Genomic DNA, 20,195 nt, shown 5'->3' on the forward strand with positions numbered 1-20,195 from the left:
CTCCTGCTCCCCCTGCTTGTGCTTGTTCTGTGTGCATGTCAAATAAATAAATAAAATCTTTTAAAAAGAGAGGTTTCCTTTCTCAGACGACACACCAGACTAATTTAAATCACAATCTCGCAGGTAGGATACAGGAATCCTTTTTTTTTTTTTTTTAAAGATTTTATTTATTTGTCAGAGAGAGAGCGCACAGGCAGACAAAGTGGCAGGCAGAGGCAGAGGGAGAAACAGGCTCCCTGCGGAGCAAGGAGCCCGATGTGGGACTCAATCCCAGGACGCTGGGATCATGACCTGAGCCGAAAGCAGCTGCTTAACCAACTGAGCCACCCAGATGTCCCAGGAATCCATATTTTTCCTCAGCTCTTCAGATTATTTCCATATACAGACAAATTCGAGAACTGCTGTTACAGATTTCCATGAAATCAGGAGACCTACAAGAGGAACAATGAACACAGCAAGAAGCTATACAAAGTATAAACATTTACACACCTAATAACAGACCCTCAGAATATATAAAGCAAAAGTTGACAGAATGGAAGGAAGAAATAGTTTTATGATAATAGCTCGGAACTTCAATACCACACTATCCGGACGCCTGGGTGGTTCAGCGGGTTAAGCCTCTGCCTTCAGCTCAGGTCATGATCCCAGGGATCTGGGATTGAGTCCTGCATCAGGCTCCTTACTTGGCAGGGAGCCTGCTTCTCTCTCTCCCTCTGCCTGCCACTCTGCCTGCTTGTGCTCTTTCTCTGTCAAATAAATAAATAAAATCCTTTAAAAAAATACCACACTGTCAATAATGGATAGAACAATGAGACAAAAGGTAAATAAGGAAACAAAGGGCTTAAACAGCAAAGTGAACCAACCAGCTCTGATGGACACGGGCAGGACAACCTGCCCAATAGCAACAGCATACTTCTCTGGTGTCCACTGGACATTTTTCAGGACAGGTGATATTTTAGGCCACAAGTTAAAGTCGCAATAGATTTTAAAAGGTAAATATCATACAAAGTATCTTCCCTGACCACAATGAGATGAAGTCAGAATAACAGAAGCAAAATTGAAAAACCCACAAATCTGGGGAAATCAAAGAATACAGTATTAACCAACGAGTCAAATAGGAAATCACAAGGGAAATTAGTAAATACTTAGACACAAATGAAAATTAAAACAAAACATACCAAAACTTACAGGATATATAGCAAAAGCAGCGCATGGAGGGGGAATTTGCATTTAAAGAAAAAGAACTCAAATAGGGGTGCCTGGGTGGCTCAGCTGGTTGTGCATCTGACTCTTGGTTTCAGCTCAGGTCATGATCTCGGGGTCCTGGGATTGAGCCCTATGTTGGGCTCCCTGCCCAGCAGCGAGTCTGCTTCTCCCTCTCCCTCTGTGATCTCTCTTACTTTCACTCTCTCAAATAAATGAAATCTTTTTTAAAAATTAAAGAAAAAGAGACAAAAATAACGTTTAAAAAAATTGAAAAGCCTTAGCCAAATTGTCTAAAAAAAAAAAAGATTCAAATAACTAAAATCAGAAATGAATGTGGGGATAGTACTATCAATTCCGCAGGAATAAAAAACAGAGGAGAACCTGGGGGGTGCCTGGGGGCTCAGTCACAGTCTGCATTTGGCTCTGGTCATGATCCCAGGGTCCTGAAATCGAGCCCCACATCGGGGGGAGTCTGCTTCTCCCTCTCCCACTCCTCCCATTTGTGTTCCCTCACTCACTCTCTCTCTGTCAAATAAATAAATAAAATCTTAAAAAATAAATAAAAAGTAGAGTACTATAAACAACTGTATGCCAACAAATTGGATAACCATTGAGTAATGTATAGAATTGTTAAATCAGTATGTTGTATGCCAGAAACTAATATACCACTCTGTGTTAATTATACTTCAATTTTTAAAAAAAAGTACCTAAGGGGGGTGCCTAGAAGGGCTCAGTCAGTTAGGCATCATCTCTTTGATTTCAGCTCAGGTCATGATCTCAGGGTGTGAGGTCAAGCCCTGGTTCAGGCTCCGTGCTCAGCAGTCAGTTCTCTCCCTCTGCCCCTCCCTTCATACTTTCTCTCTCCCTCTCTCTCAAACAAACAATTAAAAAAATTTTTTAAGTACCTAAGGGGGGGTACCTGGGTGGCTCAAGTCAGTAATTATGAGATGAGACTTTGGATCTCGGGGTTGTTAGTTTGAACCCCACAATGGAGTAAAGTTTATTTTTATTTTTAACTTTTAAAAAAATTTTTATTTGAGAGAGACAGAGAGAGAGAGAACACAAGCAGGGGGAGGCACAGAGGGAGAAAGAGAAGCAGGCTCCCCCCTGAGCAGGGAGCCTGATGCAGGATTTGATCCCAGGACCCTGAGATCATGACCTGAGCTGAAGGCAGAAGCTTAAGGAACTGAGTCACCCAGGTGTCCCTATGTATCTTTTTTTTTTGGATACATCCCAAAGGAAGATGCAGACATCAATGTACTTTACCCCTAAACACTTTGGCATGCATATAATTACCTGGAATTCAATATTTATGTTTTTGTCAGGTGAAATTTATAGTGAAATGTACAAATCAAGTTACCATTGATGACTTTTAAAAAAGTATTTTATTTATGGGGTGTCTGGGTGGCTCAGATGGTTGGGTGTCTGCCTTCAGCTCAGGTCATGGTCTCCAGGTCCTGGGATTGAGCCCCAATCTGGCTCCCTGCTCCCTTTGTCTCCCCCCTCTGCTTGTACTTTCTCTCAAATGAATAAATAAAATCTTTAAAAAATATGTTTTATTTATTTGAGAAAGAACAAGAAAGCACTAGCGGGGATGGTGCCGTGTTGAGGCAGAGGGAGAAACAGACTCCCCACTGACCAGGGAATCCAATGACGAACTCAATCCCAGGACCCTGGGTCAGGACCTGAACCAAAGGCAGATGTTTAACCAACTGAGCCACCCAGGTGCAACAACCATTTGATGGTTTTTAAAACCAAAACAGCTTTATTGGGGTGCCTAGCTAGCTCAGTTGGTAGAACATGCAATTCCTGACCTCGGGGTCATGAGTTTCGAACCCCATGTTGGGGAGTGAGTACACTTAAAAAAAAAAGTACAAGGGCACCTGGTGGCTCAGATGGTTGAGCCTCTGCCTTTGGCTCAGGTCATGATCTCAGGGTCCTGGAATCAAGCCCCCCATCGGGCTCCCTGCTTGGTGGGGAGGCTGCTTCTCCCTCTCTAAAATGGATAAAAAAAAAAAAATCCTAGGGGCACCTGGGTGGCCCAGTGGTTAAGCCTCTGATTTCGGCTCAGGTCATGATCCCAGAGTCCTGGGATCAAGCCCCACATCGGACTCTCTGCTCAGCAGGGAGCCTGCTTCCCTCCCCACCCCCCGCCCCTGTCTGCCTCTCTGTCTACTTGTGACCTCTGTCTGTCAAATAAATTTAAAAAATATTTTTTTAAAATCCTAAAAAAATTAAAAGATAAAATTTTAAAACAAAGTACAGCTTTATTGAGACATAATTTGTACTTCATAAAGTTCACCCTTATAGAGTGTATAGTTGGGTGATTTCTGATCTGTTGATAAACAAGTTATCAACATTGTGCATCAATCACCACTAATTCTAGAACATTTTCATCACCCCCAAAAGAACCCCATATTCACTGGCAGCCATTCCCCATTCTTCCTTCCCTCTAGTCCCAGACAACACGAACCTATTCTGTCTCTGCAGATTTGCCCATTTTGGGCATTTCACAAAAATGGAGTCACAAATGGTCTCTTGGATTTGGCTGCTTTCATTCAGCATGTTCTCAAGGTTCGCCCAAGCTGTAATTTGATGGGCTTTGACCTGCAGAGTGAGCAGACCTTCTCCATCTGCATTTCTCAGAAAGGAGTCTTTACCTTTCATCAAACTCTCCAAGGTGTCCGGGACTCGACAAAGGGACAAGGATTCTGATCTGAGGGAGAACTGGAACACTAGTTTCAAAGTCCACCCCTTTGCAAACAAATACTTGCAAGGATGGATTTGCCCAAAGAACCCACCTTTTTGCTGAAAGGTGGGAGCAGCTGAGAGGAGCACAGGGCTTGTAGCCTTGCCAAAGAACCACCAAGGAAGGGGCTCCAGGACCTCTCAAAGGAAACAGTGGACGCCCATCACCAGAGACACACCCTGGCTTCTAAACGTTCTGGGGCCACAAAGCCACTTACAGGCAAAACCAGTAGAGTCTGGGGCAGTGGCCTAGGCCACTTCCATGGAGCAGACACCCTACTGAACAAGAGAGAAGCCAGAGAGCGGGGAAGAAAACCCAGAGCTATGCAAGCCAAGTCAACCTGTTGCTCAGAAAAGCATATAAATTTGTCCTCAAAAATCTCCTCTCATTTCTAGTCTTTTTTTCCCCCGTACAATTCTCCAGAATTTATTTATTTATTTATTTATTTTTAAAATCACAGCCTAGAATGAGCCTTCTGTCCCTCTAATCCTGCTCTGGCACTCCCGAAAGCAAAAAAGCCAGCCCTGCCACTGAGAACAGTGTAATTAAAGAAATAGCATTATTCATTTTTAAAAATAAAAGTTCTGGAGCAAAGTAAAATGAGACGATTCAACAGAATTGAGTAGTGGGTACACAGGTGTTTCCCCTATTTTCTGTAGGATATAAAGATTTCGTTTTAGAACCATCTATGAAGAAATGAAACAGACATGTAACATTCACTCAGCCAAGTTTATTAAATTTATTGTGTGCTCAGCACTGTCCTAGGCAGTAACATGAAAAAAACTATAAAACAAGTTATCAACAAGGGAAAAATATACTCTGCACTATAATAATTTGCTATTTCCATGTTGCTTTCCAAAGAATTCTTACATTGTTTTGGGGTACATGGTTCCCCCCTCTTTTTCCATGTTGCCCTAAAAGCTTCTAGCTCTGTCAAATAATGTGCCACTATCAACAGCCCCTGAAGAACCAACGGTGGCACAGGAAGAGTGGGCCTTCCTGCTGATGAGGCAGTTAGGGGCTGGTCAATGGGGTCCCATGGTGGGGGTTTGTGAAAATAGGTTGAGGGCTCAGGGCACTCACAGTGAATCAGAGGAAGGCCAGACTTGGGGAAGCCACAGAGAAGGCCCTGCGGTGCTCCCTAACCCCCTACCGAGGGGATGTGCTTAAAGTGCCAACACCATAAGAAAAAGATGCATAGCTACGTGCTGGACTTCCTGCCTCCCTCTTTTCCTCCTGACTTGTGCTAACACCGGGCCCTGGCACCGCCAGGCTTAGGTCAATAGAGAAGTCCAGTGCCCAGTGGAGAAATGCAGAAGGTCCAAAGTATAATATACAATGCCCAAGAGGAGACGGAGACAAGAGAAGGGCAAAGAGGTATGCAGCAAAATTTTTGCTTGGCCCCTGCCCCTGGGCCAGGGATTGGTTTCCGTGCAAAGGGCAGTTTGGTTTGATACAGCTATCAGGGTCCTAAATTTTCCCTGAGGGAACAAAGCTGCACAGCATGGGGAGGAAACTGAAGACATGCAGGGCCCTCCCTGCCCCCCCACCGGGAATGTCCTGTGCCTGCTGTACAAAGTGCTACGACTACTGGTGTGTGGCCCAAAGCAGGCCCAGGCCGGCAGGGCCAGACCACACTCAGAGGCCAGACAACCGCACACACACCTGCATAAAGAGCTCCAGCTGCCGGGGTGCACGAGCCTGAAGGCCCCCCTACCTAAGGTAGAACAAGGGGCTGAGGTCCAGATGGTGTCTCTGCCAAGACACCTGTGCCCCTGAGGGTCAAATCCCAGTGACAAACGTCATGTGGATGACACAGAGGGTGCCTCAACCAGGAGGGCAAGCCAAAGCAGCAGCGGCATGACCTCTTCCCAGTGGCAATAGGGCCAGGCAGAGGTGGCCGTGGGGGGGGTGCCCAGGAGCCAAGAAGGTACCCCCCATTTCGCCCCGCTCAGAGCCATATCTCATCACTGCTCACACTGGACACTCGATAGATATAGCCCAGCATGGGGAGCCGGATGAAACCTGCAGGGGCAAAGATGCCCGTGAGACGCAGTGAGCCTCACCGCCTGGAAGCTGCCCACGGAGACTCAAGAGGCCTCCGGCAGAAGCATCAGGGCTTGGGGGTGGGGGCGCGCCCATGTCCCAGTACCTTGGCTGGTGAGGAGGCCGCCAGGCTCTGGGTCCAGCAGCTCCGGCCGGCTGTTATTCGGAGCCATCTGCCGATCAACTGGCTTCCCTGCTGGGTGACACAGGGTGGATGCCCAGGATGAGTAGTGTGCCTGATAGGGCCTAATTCCTCAAGTACCAAGATCTCTCTTTGCCTCAGAAGCACCTCTGAAGGTGAAGTTAGGGCAGACAGAGGGTGTACCTCTGGAATCCGGAGTGAGGTCATTGAGCTGAAGGTTGGACGGGAGGGACATGTTCTCCCGTGGCAGCCGCACGTTGTTGAGTTTCAGGTTGTTGGAGTCACTACAGGGCAGACAGAGCCTGGGATGTGCCCTGGCTCCAGCAGGCCCAGATTCCTGCTTTGGGGCCCCTTCCAGAATTAGGGAGACCGCGGTTTCCAGCTGTCCCCATGCTGTATCTCAGGTCAGCCCAGCTAGCCAGCCCCAGGAAGTTACCTAGAGATCAGGGATGGGCGCCGGGAGGGGCCTAGGGAGAAAGAAACCACACACTTCTTAGGAAGCCCACCCACTCGGGGCTCTGCCCCTATGCCCTTTCAGACCCAGGACCCTCAGGCAAGGGATCTCTCCTAGCTTCGGGACAGAATGGGTCCCCAGTGCCCAGGCCTGCTGAGTTGCATCGGGTTTTCCCCATGGACATGCCCAGGAAGACCCGTTCTGCCACTCATCAGAGATGACCTATCCTGCCCAGCCCCACGTACTGCCCTTGCTGCTTCTCCCTCTCCTTCTCCCTGCTCCTCAGCCACCCTCGCCCCCCACCCCACTGCTTTGGCCCTACCTTTGGTCTTCTTCTCTTTCCTGCAGACCAGGCAGGCCACCAAGGTGCTGAACCCCACCAAGGTGCCCAGTGCAAGCCCTCCAGCCACAACGATGCCTAGCAGTGGCACTTCCACTCGGGTGGCCAGAAGCCCTGCAAGGTGATCTCTGATTAGGTTCCAAGTGGGCAGGGGCCCCCACCTCAGAGATGCCACAGGTACCATTCTGTCCTTGCCCAAGGTGGTCAGCATAGCCCATTCACAAGACTCACCCAGAGGGCAACAGTCTTCTCATTTTTGTACTGTGATCCTGCCCCCACCTGAGGCTGTGTTGGGCCAGTTGCTGGCAATGCTCACCCGGGGCCGGAAGCGAGGCGCTGGTGACACCCACGTCATTGGTGGCCACCACAGAGAGGTTGTGGGCCAGGCTTCGGAGCTGCAGCTGCACAGTGTGGTTGGTCAGCCAAGGGTAGTTCTGGGCATCCAGCACCAGGAAGTCGGAGGCGTTGACAGTCACCGGCCCATCCTGGTCGATCCAGGTCACATTGGCCGGGGGGTTGGCACGCACCAGAGCAAAAAGGACAACCAGGAGGCCTGGACCCTGAGCTTCCTGGTACTTGGCCCCAACCTGGGCAATCTCTGGTTTAACTGGTGCAAAGCAGAAGCCAATATACTCTCACCACAGCCCTCAGACTCCTTGCCCTTTCTTCCCAAACCCAGAAGGGAGCCAGGAGCTTGGACCTCTTCTCAAGGGGGCACTGGAAACAGGATGGCTGGGTCTCCCTGAGAGGCAGCATTTCACAGTGATTAACAGTAAAATCACTAAAACCAAAATATCTGGATTTGAATCCTGGCTCTGCTTACTAGCTATAGGACTGCAGACATAATACTTAACCAATCTGTGGCTCAGTTTTCTCACTTGTAAAATGGGGTTAACCAGAATAACTACCTCACAGGAATACCCTGAGGATAACGTGAGTTAATATTTGCAAAGTGCTTAAGTGTTTGTTAAGGGGTCTATCAGACCACCTGCCTGGTGGCTGCTGGGGGTCTTTAGGCAGGGAACCTCTGTCCCTGCCCACCTCAGGGGCACTCACATTGCACATTGAGGATGACAGAGGCATTGGCTGGCCGGCCACTGCTGGGGTCCTGCAAGGAGCAATTAAGCTCATGCTGGGCCCTCTGGGCAGTAACAGTGAAGGTGCTGGTGCCTCCGGAGAAGGCCTCCCCGCCCACGCTCAGCAGTCTTGAGGTGCTGGCCTCCTGCAGCTGTCCATCCAGGTACCAGGCCAATCGGGGGGTTCCAGGCCCCCCTGCGACCCGGCAGGTGAAGGCGTGCTGCTCATTCTCCCGAAGTGCCAGCTCCGCCCGGGTCTGACCATCAATTTCTGGTGCCAATTCCCCCCAACCTGGAACACAGCAGGGGGTTCTGGGGAGAGCTGGGGGAGGGGTGGAACTGGTCTGTGACCAGCATGACATCCTGTTACGGAGGGGCAACTGACCAAGAGCCGGAGCACCTAGGGTCGCTCACGAGGAACTGGCTGGGCCGTGGGTGGGTGGGTGAAGGGAACCCAGCTCTGGTGCTCTGGGGCCTGAAGTAGGTATCCAAACCCAAGGTGAGGGGAGAGAGTGGCTTGCCCCCAGAAGGGCTTCGCCAAGGGGTGAAGGGGGGTGTACCTGAGCTCAGAAGGGCTGGCAGGAGCAGCAGCGAGTGCGGGAGGGCAGCTGGGCCCAGAGGTAGTGCCATGGTCCCTCAGGCCTAGGCCCCAGGCTGCCGAGACAAGGGGGTGGGCCTCGATGTGAGCCGGTGACCGCAGGCAGGCTCGGGGATTCCTCTAGGAATTTTCTCTCCAGAAACAAAAATAAACCGTGCACCGACACACAGATGGAGACTGACCCGCAGTGGCGAAGCCAAGGACGCCCAGGCGAAGGCCGGAGCCCAGCCAGCACACACCGACGGGCGCAGAACCGGGCGCCGTCTCCCGGGGGCAAACAGGCTCCGGCCCGCAGGCGCAGAGACCGCACGCCGCCGCGCAGCCCGCACCGGGCCGGACACTCGCACGCACACACGCGGACTCGCGGGGCGGCGCCCCTCCCCCAAAGGGGCCGTCTTCCCGGTCCGTCCCTCCCTTGCCCCTTACCCCTGCCATCCAGCAGCCCCACGCCCGCTTCCCGCCCTCCCGGGACCAGGCGGAGGCGGGCCGGAGCAGCGGGGGTCCGGGCGGGGGCGGGTGTGTGAGGGGTAAGCGTGCGGCAACCCCGCCCCCAGCGCGCCTCACCTGAAGCTCGCCCCGCGCTCCGCACAAGCGACTGCTCAGGTCTGCTGGGCGCTGCGGTACGCGGCGGGACCGGGCGGTGCCAGGCGGAGCCAATCAACGCCCGAGCCCGGCAGGCCAGCCCCGCCCCCACAGGCACCGTCCCACACCCGCCCCGCCCTCGCCCCGTGTCCGGACCGCGGCTGACCACGGAGTGCCCTGCGGCTGGGGGGCCGGCGGCTGGACGCAGACACCAGCGAGAGTCGGGGAGAGCAAGTAGCTTTATTGGTGCGGCTCAGCGGCCGTTGCAGGGCCCGCGCAGCTGCCTCATCATGTCGGCCAGCATGCGGTTGCACAGCGCGGCGTAGGGGTTGAGCAGCACCAGCTGGCGCCGCGCGAACTTGCTGCCCAGCCGCGCCGCCCGCTCGAAGTCCCTGCGGGCGTCGTTGTCCCGGCCCTGCAGCCGCGCCAGGAGCCCGCGCTGCACGAAGCCCTGGCGTGCGGCGCGGCCCCGGCCGCCGCTCAGCGTCACGGCGCGTTCCAGATCCTCCAGGGCGCCTGGGGGCCAGACGGGCGGGAGAGTCAGAACGGCGGCCCCGGGGCTCGGCCACCTCCAGCCCGCCGGCTCTTGCTTCTCAGTATCCTTGCTCCCATCGCACCGATGCAGATTGCAGAAGGTGGCAAGACTCGCCCTGGGCTGGACAGTCTGTCTATAGTGGCAGAGCTGGGACTAAAGTCCCTACTGCCTTTCACCACCCAATACACCAAAACACGACGGGTGCTGGGACGGTTCTGAGTGGTCACTAGTTCATGAATCTGGCCCATGGTCCCACAGTAGCAGGCAGTGTATTCCACTAGTACGCTATTGAGCATCTACCCTGTGCTTTAAAAATGTTCAAGCTGGAGGGGTGCCTGGGTGGCTCAGTGGATTAAAGCCTCTGCCTTCAGCTCAGGTCATGATCTCAGGGTCCTGGGATCGAGCCCCACATCGGGCTCTCTGCTCAGCGGGGAGTCTGCCCCCCCCCCCCGCCTGGCTCTCTGCCTTCTTATGATCTCTGTCAAAAAAATAAATAAAATCTTTTAAATAAATGAAAAATATGGGGCGCTTGGATGTCTCAGTCAGTCGTTAAGCATCTGCCTTCGGCTCAGGTCATGATCTCAGAGTCCGGGGATTGAGTTCGACAATAGGCTCCCTGCTCGGTGGGAGGATTGCTTCTCCCTCTCCCTCTCCCCCTGCTTGTGTTCCCTCCCTCGCTGTGTCTCTCTCCGTCAAATAAATAAATCTTTAAAAAATTAAAAATACAATAAAACGCACCCCTCAGGGGTAGATACCATGCTGAACCCTCTCAACTTATTAGACACATAATTAGAGTTATGTATCTGTCCCACCGCCCTGGATTGTGAGCTTCTTGAGAAGTGGTATCACAGGGCAGTCAGAGCACAGACTCGAGCCCTGCCCTCCGGAGTTCAAATCCCAGCTCTGCTCCAGTTTCTTTGTAAAATGGAGGTTACAACAGGACACACCCTTTGGGGTTGAAGTGATAATCAACTGAGTTACTATAGCTCATGTGGAAAGTGCTAGATGCCTTGCACGTTGTGCTTGGTCTAAGAAGTCTGCCTTGTATCCTTGTTCTCAAGTGCCTTGTCCACTGCTTACAATAGTAAACTCTCATTAAATGTTTGTTAAATAAACAAATGGAATTCAATCTCTTCTGACTTTCACAATTGCCCCAAGAGATTAGCAGGGCCCATAAGGTGTGTCTTATAAGTAAGAATATAGGTTCCAGAACAGTTTAGGGATTTCCCAGCCCCACAGGGACTTCTGCTCTGGTCTGTGGACTGCAGGGACCCCTGCAGAAGCCCCGGGCCATCTCCTCTCACCTGCCACATCTCCTTGGAGGCGGCGGGCCTGGGCCCGGTTGTTGTAGGCAGAGGCCCTCTCTGGCAGCAGGCTGATGGCTTGGCCAAACCTCTCCAGGGCTGTGCTGAGGTCGCCAGCCTCCGCAGCCATCACCCCCTGCAGCTCCAGGGCCTTGGACTGCTCCAACTGTGCTCGCGGGAAAACTCCATCTGGTTGGGGGAGGGAGGCAGGAAGGACAGATAGGCAGTGGAGAGCAAGAAGCCAAAACCCTCTGGGCTTTAGAAAGCTGAGGCCCGAGCTGGAGCCAACAGGGCTGGGATGTCCATCCCAGCAGGAGTCGGACGCAGTGTTGTGGGCAGAGGGAGCTGAGGTCACCAAGGCTGAGAGGTAGCACTAAGTTTTAAAGGAACCTGGGAAAGGGACTTTGGTCGGCTCCTTGCCAAGACAATGAAGCCCAAACTCAGCCCATGGTTAAATGACTTACTCAAGATCACACAGCTCCTAAATGCACAGCTTGGATTTGAACCCAGGTCTCCCTGGCTCCTTAACCTGGCCCCATTTTGTTCTACTATACTGCCTCCAACAGGAAGACCACCAAGACATACTTGGGTCAGGAAAATCATGTCCGACATATCCCTCAGCTTTTCAGACTGAAGTTTCTGTAAAACCTAGGCTTCCCTCCTTTAGAAACAAGGGTCATTCCTGATGGGGGTGGGGGAAGGGCACCTGGCTGGCTCAGGCGGTAGAGCATGTAACTCTTGATCTCAGGGTCATGAGTTCAAGCCCCATGTTGGGTATGGAGCCTACTTAAAACAAAAACAAAAACAGAAATTCTTGGTGGGGATATAAGGTCCCATTAGAGACTGAAGGAAGGGCCGGGGAGTGGGGGAGTGGATTCACTCTGTGGAGGGATTAGATCCGGGCTGGGTTTGCTTAGGCTCTTTATACTTAGGTCGGAACTATTCAACCGAGCCACCCCTGCCCTTCCATTCTGTGTGGAGTGAAATGCCCTGTTAAGACAAAGATGTGAGTTGAGCATCCCTCCACCCTCTCCCCCAGCACAGTTGAGCTTGGATTATGGGGGTAGTTAAATGGTGAGGTTAAGCTCAGAGATATGAGGGCTGAAGGACAAGACAAACCACGACTTGCTTCTTTTGGTAGAGGAACTCTTGCCAAGCCTCCACCAGTGCACTACGGGTCAGCAGCCCTTTCGCACTCCAGCCTCAATCACCGTCCAGGGGTTATGGAACAAGGGCGGCCTTGTGGGACCACCATCCTCTGCCACCCCCCTGAGGCCAGCCAGTGTGGAGTGCTGTAGTCCAAGGTCTAACTCACCTTCATCTACTTCCTCCTCCACCTCCTCTCCCACGTCCAACCCAGTAAGGTCTCCAAATGGGGTGTCCGGGTTGAAGATGGCCTGCAACACTGCCTGGTCATTTGGAGTCCCCATGGTGCTCAACTCCCAAATCCCAGAAGGTGAATCAGGATAGAGGAGGGAGGAAGAAGGGGTTGGGGCTGAGCCTGGTGGCCAGTTATCTGGAGGGCAGAGGTTCTGTTTGAGGTCCACCCCCTGTGAGGAGTGTCTTCCATTCCTTGGCTGTAGTGCAAACCCAACCTCATTTGGCTCAGGGTTAGCAACCCTCGCTTGGCAGAATATTTACGAATAGTCCTCAACTGCCTTCCCACCCCCACCCTACTGTTAGATGGAACAGAGTAAATGAATCCAATTTCTGCCTCAAGGTGGAGTGAAGCAGAGAGGGTGGTGTTCAGGTTCTCCCTTTAACATATTCCTAGACGAAATCAGTCAGGGAGGCCTCTTGATGGCCCACAGGATAATAAAAGGGGGAATATGTGGGAGGTGAAGCTGCTTGTCCTCCTGACCCCTTCCTCATATTCAGGATTAATTAGGTCTTGAACACAAACCAGTGATAAGCAGGGGAAGAAGACCCTGGTAGGAGAGTCCTTGTGGGGTGGGCCCGGCAGGTGAGGCAAAGTCATTGTGGGGTGGGCCGGGGAGGCGAGGCAGAGTGGTTTAATGATTCCACCTTCAAAGAGAGGGCGGTGGCTAGTGCTGGGCAATCAGGCCACAGGCCACTGCCTGCTGCTCCCCCCGCCCTACCCCTTTCTCCACCCCACCCAAAGCCAAAAGAAAGCTTGATGGTGTGCAGCAATAAACTTGACATGTTTATTAATTAAACTATCACTTAAATAAAAAAAAGTGCATAGAAAATAAACATGTTTAAAAACTCCTTTTTTTTTTTTACAACTATGTACACTTTTTACTTTTACATTCAGTCTTTCGTAGAGAGCTTTCAGCATTATTATTTTTTGAACTATTAAAGTATTTTCCTTCATCCCTGTCACAGGGAGTTAACACTGATGGACTTTAGACACATTTTTTTCCTTTTTTTTTTCTCTTTTTCTCTAACCAGAAGCTTGGAAGAACACAAGGAAAAAAACCAAAAGATCTGTTATACATGATAAAGTTGTCAAGAAATGTCTTATTTCTAGAAAAGAAGCTTGTCATCTGTTGAGCTTTTGAAACAATTATTCAACTACCTGTATTTACTAAAGAGACTGTTAAAAGTTCAATAAAAGAAACACCACAAGTCTATTTTCTTGGTTGAAAGACAGAACTAGAGTACCTCAGAACAAGATACCAGGAAAGCACAGAACACAATTTTCCCCTAAATGCAGGTGGTAACCCCAACATTCATAACCAAAAATAGAGAAACAAGGAGTACAGGTACTGACTGGCAACATTCATGGGCAGAAAAAATCCGGGTGACACCACTTCCGCGTTCCTCTCTGACCCTGGGAACGGACCGCGTGACTGTCCCTTGCGGTTTGGGTCCCCCCCCAACTTCGGAGGATCCGAGGAGCGCCAGACTGATGTTTTCCTGCCACGACTAGCAACTGTAACACAATCCTTATCTATAGTGTTAAGAGAATTAAAAGCCATGGACTGAACTAGGCTTTGTTACATGGTGCATTACTATATTAGTTCCTATATATATCATATTTATATTTATTTGAAAACCAAAACAAAAAAGTTGCAAGTTTTCAGAGTGTGAGACTTGACTGGTATTCACGATTCGGCACAAAACCATCTGCTCAATAACCTTGTATTGCTTTAAAATGAAGGAAATGAAACATAAAATTACACCCAGCCCTTTGCAATGACCCGCTTTTCCTTTAAAAAGAAGAAAAAACAACAACAACAAAAAAGAAACACCCAAACTTGATTTCTAGTTAAAAAAAAAAAAAAAAAATCCCAAATCAAACTTAAGAGTTAACATCTGATAAGGTTTTGACCTTTAGTATTTTCAGATATTTGATTGAATGTCAGTCCTTTAGAAAGATACATTCATTAAAAGATATTTTTTTGTTTTTTTGGCTTTTTTTTTTTTTTTTTTTTTTTTGTTTTTTTTCTTTAATGTTGTATGTTTTAAATCAAGGGAACTGCATGGTGCTCACTGCATTGGCCGGGGGTGCTGACAGAGGCAAGCGGGGTGGCGGACTGTATCCCGGCAAAGGAGTCTGGTTGAAAACTTCTAGAGTATAGCTGCCAGGGCTTCCCCCTTAATTCTGGTGATTGGTCTAAAAACCGGAGGGGCTGTGCTGGAGGTGGTGGACGGTAACAGAGGGAGCCAAGGGACCAAGTTCCGGCCGTAGGGTCAGCGCCATGCAGCTATTCTGGCTACACAGTTGTCACTGGCCACCAGGAAATGCGGCCACAACAGGTTCTAGCAGCAAAGCTCTCCAGGAGCTGGCTTGCTCACGGAGAACTGACCAGGCTTGCAGCTGGGACTCCTTAGGGATTCGGGATGCCCCTTGGGGGATTCCTGGGAATGACCCACCACAGTTCCTCGGTCTGCACTTATGTGCGGAGATTCCCTTGGTCACTTTCAAAACAAACTCAGGTGTTTTGGAGACAGATATGCCGGTTTGTTTTTGTTTTGCCTTCTTTCCCTCTGGTAGGGAAACCTTAGTTTATTTCCCAAGTTGCTGGCAGGTATGCTGAATTTTGGCAATGGACTCAAGGCTGAGCTAGAAGAGGAATTACTCATTTCTATGGTTGACAGGGAGTGAAAAGGCAAGGCAAACCATCTGCAGCTGGCAAGAGAAGGAGAGATGTGGGTCCCTCCCCTGGCCTCAGGGTTCGGGATTGGTAGAAAGAGAATGAGGAGGGGGCTCACAGTACAGCATGGCCTAGCAGGGCAGTAACTAGGTCTATTTAGCTGAGTTTCCCCCACCCCGACTGGCCTTTGGGTCTTTCTCAAGGTGAATTCATGACCCATCAGTGCATTAATCATTTCAGTAACAAATGCAGCTTAAGGTTTTTTTCTTAAAAAAAAAAAAAAAAAAAAAAAAAAGGAATAAAAGGATTTACAAAAAAACCTCACACAGTGCAATAATAAAGGAAACCAGATACTAGTGGAACCCCTAGGGCCACTGTATCTTGTTCACGGGCAAAGGAGGAAGGGAGTCGAGGTCTGGGTAGAGTGTTTTTCCCCAGTCCCCTGCTGGCACTTCTCCATGATGACAAGGAAGTCTCTGCCATCCTGGCCACAGTGCTGGGCTCCCTGCATGACAGCAAAAACAGTGACAATGTTCCAGCAAAGCCACCAGACACAGTTCTTAAGGTCACGGAAGAACAGGAAGCCCAGGGTGGAAGGCACAGCAGAGCCATGAGTCCTGGAGCAGAGAGCGCAGGGCTGAGTCGTATTGCTTTGCTAGACTTCCATAGGAATGGGCTTCTTGTGGGAGAAAAGGGCGCCCTGCCCTCTACTGGACTGCACTGCTCTGAAACCCAGTGGCCGACAGAGGCAGAGAAGAATCTGCGTTATCGTGAGTGGTCAGACTGTGCTTCAGTTTCAACGGGCTGCCCCACGAAAGGGCACGGGGGGATCCGCAGATATGAGGACTTGGTGGGTAGAGGGCAAGGGGACGAGGTGACCGATGAGGCAGATGGTGAGGAAAATGTTAGGGTGCCATTCAACTTGGTTGCTATCTCGGAAGTAGGGCAAGATGAGGGAAATGGAGTATACAGCTCTCGCCGCTCCGAGCTAGTCCCAGAAGGGAGGGAAAGAGGGCAGGGACGGAGAGGGGACACTGCTGTGCCAGGATACGACCACAGCCTTCTGAGGAGCTTCAACACGGGAAGGAGGGGAGTGGCCCAGCGGAGTAGGGTGACCTTCCTTGTCCATTTATTGTCAAAGAGCAAACCCAGGACACGTTTATGTCAACAGGGCACAAACAAGCTACACATTAAACAACAAAAAGTACACCTTCCAGGGGGAAGTTGGGCAGGAAAAACCAGACTTTGTGTGTACAGCTGAATATTTTTCTCTAACTTCATCCTATGAAAATAAAAAATTATTAAAAACCGATCTTCTTTTAAATTAGGATAATACCGCGGTTTAAAAAATAGCCTCGTCGTAAGTGCTTCTCCCTATGAAGTGCTTCTCATAGAAAAATATACAAAATATATTTACATTTATAAAACCTTAAATAGTAAACTGTAAACAGAACAGAGTAAAATCCAATGACTTAATTTAACAGGTTCAGGACACCGTCTTGGGGAAAGGAAGAGAAGAAACATTTGATGCTGTTTTGACCACATCCTAAGGAGTAATCAGGGCAGTAGTGTCATTTAATTTACTTAACCTATGGATTTTGCGCAGGTGGCAGAGGTCCCTCGATACAAGGTGGTCTAGTCCCCAAGTTTTGGGCCTTGAAATCTGATTAGTGTTCTGCCGTCAACTGGACACCGACCATTTAAAAATGAAGTCTTCTTATGTCTTAACAAGGGGAAAATAAAGTTACCATGTCCTGGGATTGGGACCCAGGGGTCATCCTGGTTGTGATACTCTGGTTGTTGCATGATTCAGATCCTATTTAAATAATCTTTTTCCTCCTCTAAAAAAATCATGCTACATATATTTCTTTAAAAAACTCTCTGTGGAGCTTTAATGAAAACTCCGTATTCTGTCTGGTTATGGCCAATGGCTCCTGTCCACTTCCCCCCTGGGCGTGCTTACAGGCTCAGGGGTTGTTCCGCAGGCATAGATGATGCCTGACAGGGAGTGTCCTTGAGCAGGCAGTCACTCCCCTCTACCACCCAGAAAGAACGGGAAAGCAGTGGGATGAAACGGGGAACGAAGAAAGTGGAGGGGTCGGGGGAGGAATGAGAGGGACACCGCTCCTATTGTCAAGAAAGGTAATTGGCTGAGATAAGGCTCATGGGGGCAACACTCCCACTTAAAGCCCACAGGCTCCATGTTTGGTGATTCATTGGCACAACCCCAAGACTGCCTTTTGACACCAAAGGTGCTAAGAATCCTGTCTCCCAACCAGAAGTGAACTCTCAAGTGGGAGGATATTAGGGAGAATCACCAGACCTTCTCTGTTCAACAGACGGCTACAGCCTGGGCCCGGCTGGCAAACTATCAGGTGTCCAACCAACTCTGAATCAATGGCCCCAGCTGACCCCTCGCCTATAGTGCTTGGGGAAAGGCCAAGGCCCCGATGGCAACTTCTCTCCGACGAGACACTCAGGCCCCATCTCCCCGCATGACTAACCCTCTCTAGGCTCCTTCCAGGCAAGTCTGCTGGCAACCCCATTTACCACTCTGCAACAGCACACAATCAGAGGGGCCCCGGTACAAAGCCGGGTGCGGATCTTGTCTTCGAGACCCCATCTCTCTCTCCAGGACTAGGATCACATGTGTAATGCGAATACGGGACGTAAGGGAGCACAGCCGTCACGGAGGCCCCTCAGCGGCACCCGCTCCATCCTGGATCTCCTAGCTGTGGGCACAGGCTCTGGGCGCCCCATCCCAGCGCTACGACCCGGGGGAGGGAAGCGGCTCTAGTTGAGGAACTTCCGGCACTTCTTGGCGCCGCAGTTGCAGGGCAGCTTGTTGCTGGCGTCCTCGATGGGGAACTTGTAGTCGTAGGTGAGCTCCTCCCCCCGGTAGATCTTGCGCATGGCAAAGATGACGATGTGCTTCTGCCCGTCGATGTTGATGACCCGCGAGTAGCAGTTGGGCTCGCAGGAGTGGTTGATGAAGCGCGCGGCGTTTCCGTGCATCGTGGCGTCCACCACCTCGGAGTCGTCGATGCGGAACATGTAGCAGCCGATGCCCTGCGCGGGGGGGAGAGGGAGACCTCGTCACTCGGCACAGCTCAGGCCGGACGACAGCTCCCACCCTTTCTCTGAGGGTGCCTACAGCTGCTGACGAAAACAGTTTCTTCCAGTAAAACGTCCAGACTTCTCTCAGTTTCCAAGATGCTTCCCTAGGAAATTCCTACATTACAGCGACTAGAGGTTTCTTAATGTCTCCACAGGAAAGAGAAACCTAAGACACTGCGTCATTAGGTGCTTCTGATCCTAGGATGCACTCAGACAAATCTTTCAAAGAGCAGTATCCTTACATACTAATCCTTAGGGTGGATACTGAGCTGCTCATGGGCCCAACAATTTAAAAAATGTCGAAACAGGGGCGCCTGGGTGGCTCAGTGGGTTAAAGCCTCTGCCTTTGGCTCAGGTCATGATCCCAGGGTCCTGGGATCGAGCCCCACATCGGGCTCTCTGCTCAGCAGGGAGCCTGCTTCCTCCTCTCTCTCTCTCTGCCTGCCTCTCTGCCTACCTGTGATCTCTGTCTGTCAAATAAATAAAGAAAATCTTTAAAAAAAAAAAAATGTCGAAACATTATAAAAAAAATTTAAAAAAGGGAAAAGGAAAAAAAGTATGCTTGAATTCATAAAATATACTATTTCTTTTGGGATGTGGGGATCATACTTTTATTTTTTTTTTTATTTATTTTTTTTTTTCTTGGGATCATACTTTTAATTCCTGGCCCCTGTGTACAAATACTGTTAGAACCAGGAAAATGAAAGCGAGACTCACCTTGCTGTCATAATACTTCTCTCGCTTGTCAGTCTGGATGGAGCGGATGACGTTGCCAGCATACTCAATCACCATCTCACCTGCATCGATGTTTCTCTTACAAAAAAGACCCCGGCCGTGGATAGGAGACCTAGAACATAAAGATGGAAAAGAGATCAGCCATCGATTTTGCAAATCAGGTTAAACTGTGTGAATAAACCTCCTGCCCTATCAGTTCCCCAGGAAGAACAGACTCTTGGAAAGCAAAGGAAAAAAAAAATCTGGACCCACTTGATTTGAGTATATTACTTATTCTAACAAATGGCTAAGAATAAAAGATTTCTCCAATCAGGAGCCCACCAGAAGTGGCAACATTTTAATGTTTACTATGTTAAATTCCTTGTTCAATGCAAGGAGGGGCAGGATCCCAGGACATCAGGTTCCATTAATAGCAGCTAGAAAAACCTCACTTACTGAATGAAGGAGGTCACTCCATGATTTGGTCCACTTTAATTTTGGAAAACGATTAGATTTCCGTAATTCTTTCTGAAATTTTAGCCATACCTGTAGACACCAACTGCCTCCTTGGAAGTCTTTTTTAAGTGCCGGAAACGCATGGGCATTGGCAGGTCCATACTAGTTGCCCTCCTAAAGAGACAAGGTGTATTACTCATGAATTCTCTTCAGGAAATAATCAGTTTTGAGTCGTAGATCAAAGGTTTCTAGAGAATATGACCACAGTATTCCCTTTGTTCGATGCCAAGTATAATAATAAATGTCTTGTAAAATGAGGCCTATAATATACACAGTCCTTTCTGACCGTGGTAACTACAGTGGTAGGGATACGTCCAAAGCTGACAGAGTTTAGTTTCGTTAAAGAAAATAAAATCTGCATGTTATAGTTATCTGAATTTCTCCTCTCCTCTGCCAGCCAGCTATTGCTACTTTAATACAAACCACAGTTCAGTGTTCTTTTAAATGTGACCCGGGAAATTGTGATCCAAGTGAAACCGCATGGGGGCCTGAACAGCCAGAGCAGAGGGAAGCAAAGAGGGTTCCTAACGACCCCCTCCACTCAATACTTACCGAGCTGACTTCAGCTGTACCTCCTCTTCTTCCTCATCATTGGGGTTGTATTCAGGAGGCTGCCGGTGTTTGGAAGCCAAGAAGTTAAACATGTCAAATGCTGACTTCCTGGAGCCAAAAGATTGAAGCACGCTTTAATATAAAGGCTTTGAACAGAAGCAGCGAAGGACAGCTTTGACCCTGGAAATCTCAAAGGTGACGTG

The 20,195-nt window shown here is 49.9% G+C and overlaps 3 protein-coding genes across 15 annotated transcripts in view; all 3 read right to left on the minus strand.

The window, feature by feature from the left end:
* Window positions 1-296: 296 nt before the first annotated feature.
* Window positions 297-9,280, minus strand: TMEM25 (transmembrane protein 25). 4 transcript variants are annotated; one of them, XM_045080472.1, is made up of 9 exons: window positions 9,176-9,280; window positions 8,574-8,667; window positions 7,994-8,305; window positions 7,254-7,544; window positions 6,920-7,051; window positions 6,580-6,610; window positions 6,327-6,427; window positions 6,108-6,194; window positions 297-746 (listed from the first exon to the last, which is right to left on the minus strand). In XM_045080472.1, the coding sequence occupies exons 2-9, from the start codon at window positions 8,641-8,643 to the stop codon at window positions 637-639; spliced, it is 1,134 nt and encodes a 377-aa protein (XP_044936407.1). In that variant the 5' UTR covers window positions 8,644-8,667; window positions 9,176-9,280; the 3' UTR covers window positions 297-636. The 4 variants fall into 4 exon arrangements, with proteins under 4 accessions (XP_044936407.1, XP_044936406.1, XP_012910375.1 ...); XM_045080471.1 differs by having other exon boundaries at window positions 298-746; window positions 6,108-6,197; XM_013054921.2 differs by lacking the exon at window positions 297-746 and adding an exon at window positions 4,666-5,980 and having other exon boundaries at window positions 9,176-9,279.
* A 134-nt stretch (window positions 9,281-9,414) lies between these two features.
* TTC36 (tetratricopeptide repeat domain 36) lies at window positions 9,415-12,563 on the minus strand. The gene is made up of 3 exons (XM_004749954.3): window positions 12,348-12,563; window positions 11,033-11,221; window positions 9,415-9,709 (listed from the first exon to the last, which is right to left on the minus strand). The coding sequence occupies exons 1-3, from the start codon at window positions 12,460-12,462 to the stop codon at window positions 9,447-9,449; spliced, it is 567 nt and encodes a 188-aa protein (XP_004750011.1). The 5' UTR covers window positions 12,463-12,563; the 3' UTR covers window positions 9,415-9,446.
* Window positions 12,564-13,183: 620 nt separating this feature from the next.
* The window catches only part of KMT2A (lysine methyltransferase 2A), a 78,089-nt gene continuing 71,077 nt past the window's right edge, over window positions 13,184-20,195 (minus strand). For all 10 annotated transcript variants that reach the window (XM_045080465.1, XM_045080464.1, XM_045080462.1 and 7 more), the window contains 4 exons: window positions 19,993-20,100; window positions 19,471-19,554; window positions 18,928-19,057; window positions 13,184-18,162 (listed from right to left, as the gene is read on the minus strand). In XM_045080465.1, the coding sequence (XP_044936400.1) occupies window positions 17,887-18,162; window positions 18,928-19,057; window positions 19,471-19,554; window positions 19,993-20,100 (598 nt within the window). In that variant the 3' untranslated portion in view covers window positions 13,184-17,886. The remainder of the gene's footprint in view (window positions 18,163-18,927; window positions 19,058-19,470; window positions 19,555-19,992; window positions 20,101-20,195) is intronic.

The sequence above is a fragment of the Mustela putorius genome, unplaced genomic scaffold (assembly GCF_011764305.1).
Source record: "Mustela putorius furo isolate JIRA1106 unplaced genomic scaffold, ASM1176430v1.1 tig00000460_pilon_pilon_pilon, whole genome shotgun sequence".
In the NCBI taxonomy this organism is placed as follows: Eukaryota; Metazoa; Chordata; class Mammalia; order Carnivora; family Mustelidae; genus Mustela; species Mustela putorius.

Bases quoted from the DNA above. Each gene is read 5' to 3' on its own strand.
- TMEM25 (XM_045080471.1), bottom strand. From the start codon at position 8,643: ATGGCACTACCTCTGGGCCCAGCTGCCCTCCCGCACTCGCTGCTGCTC. The intron at 7,052-7,253 runs GTGAGCATTGCC...ATCACCTTGCAG, and splicing joins CGCCTCGCTTCCGGCCCCGG to GGCTTCTGGCCACCCGAGTG. The intron at 6,428-6,579 runs GTAACTTCCTGG...TCTGCCCTGTAG, and splicing joins CGCCCATCCCTGATCTCTAG to TGACTCCAACAACCTGAAAC.
- TTC36 (XM_004749954.3), bottom strand. From the start codon at position 12,462: ATGGGGACTCCAAATGACCAGGCAGTGTTGCAGGCCATCTTCAACCCG. The intron at 11,222-12,347 runs GTGAGTTAGACC...TCCCCCAACCAG, and splicing joins GGAGGAGGAAGTAGATGAAG to ATGGAGTTTTCCCGCGAGCA. The intron at 9,710-11,032 runs GTGAGAGGAGAT...TCTGGCCCCCAG, and splicing joins CCTCCAAGGAGATGTGGCAG to GCGCCCTGGAGGATCTGGAA.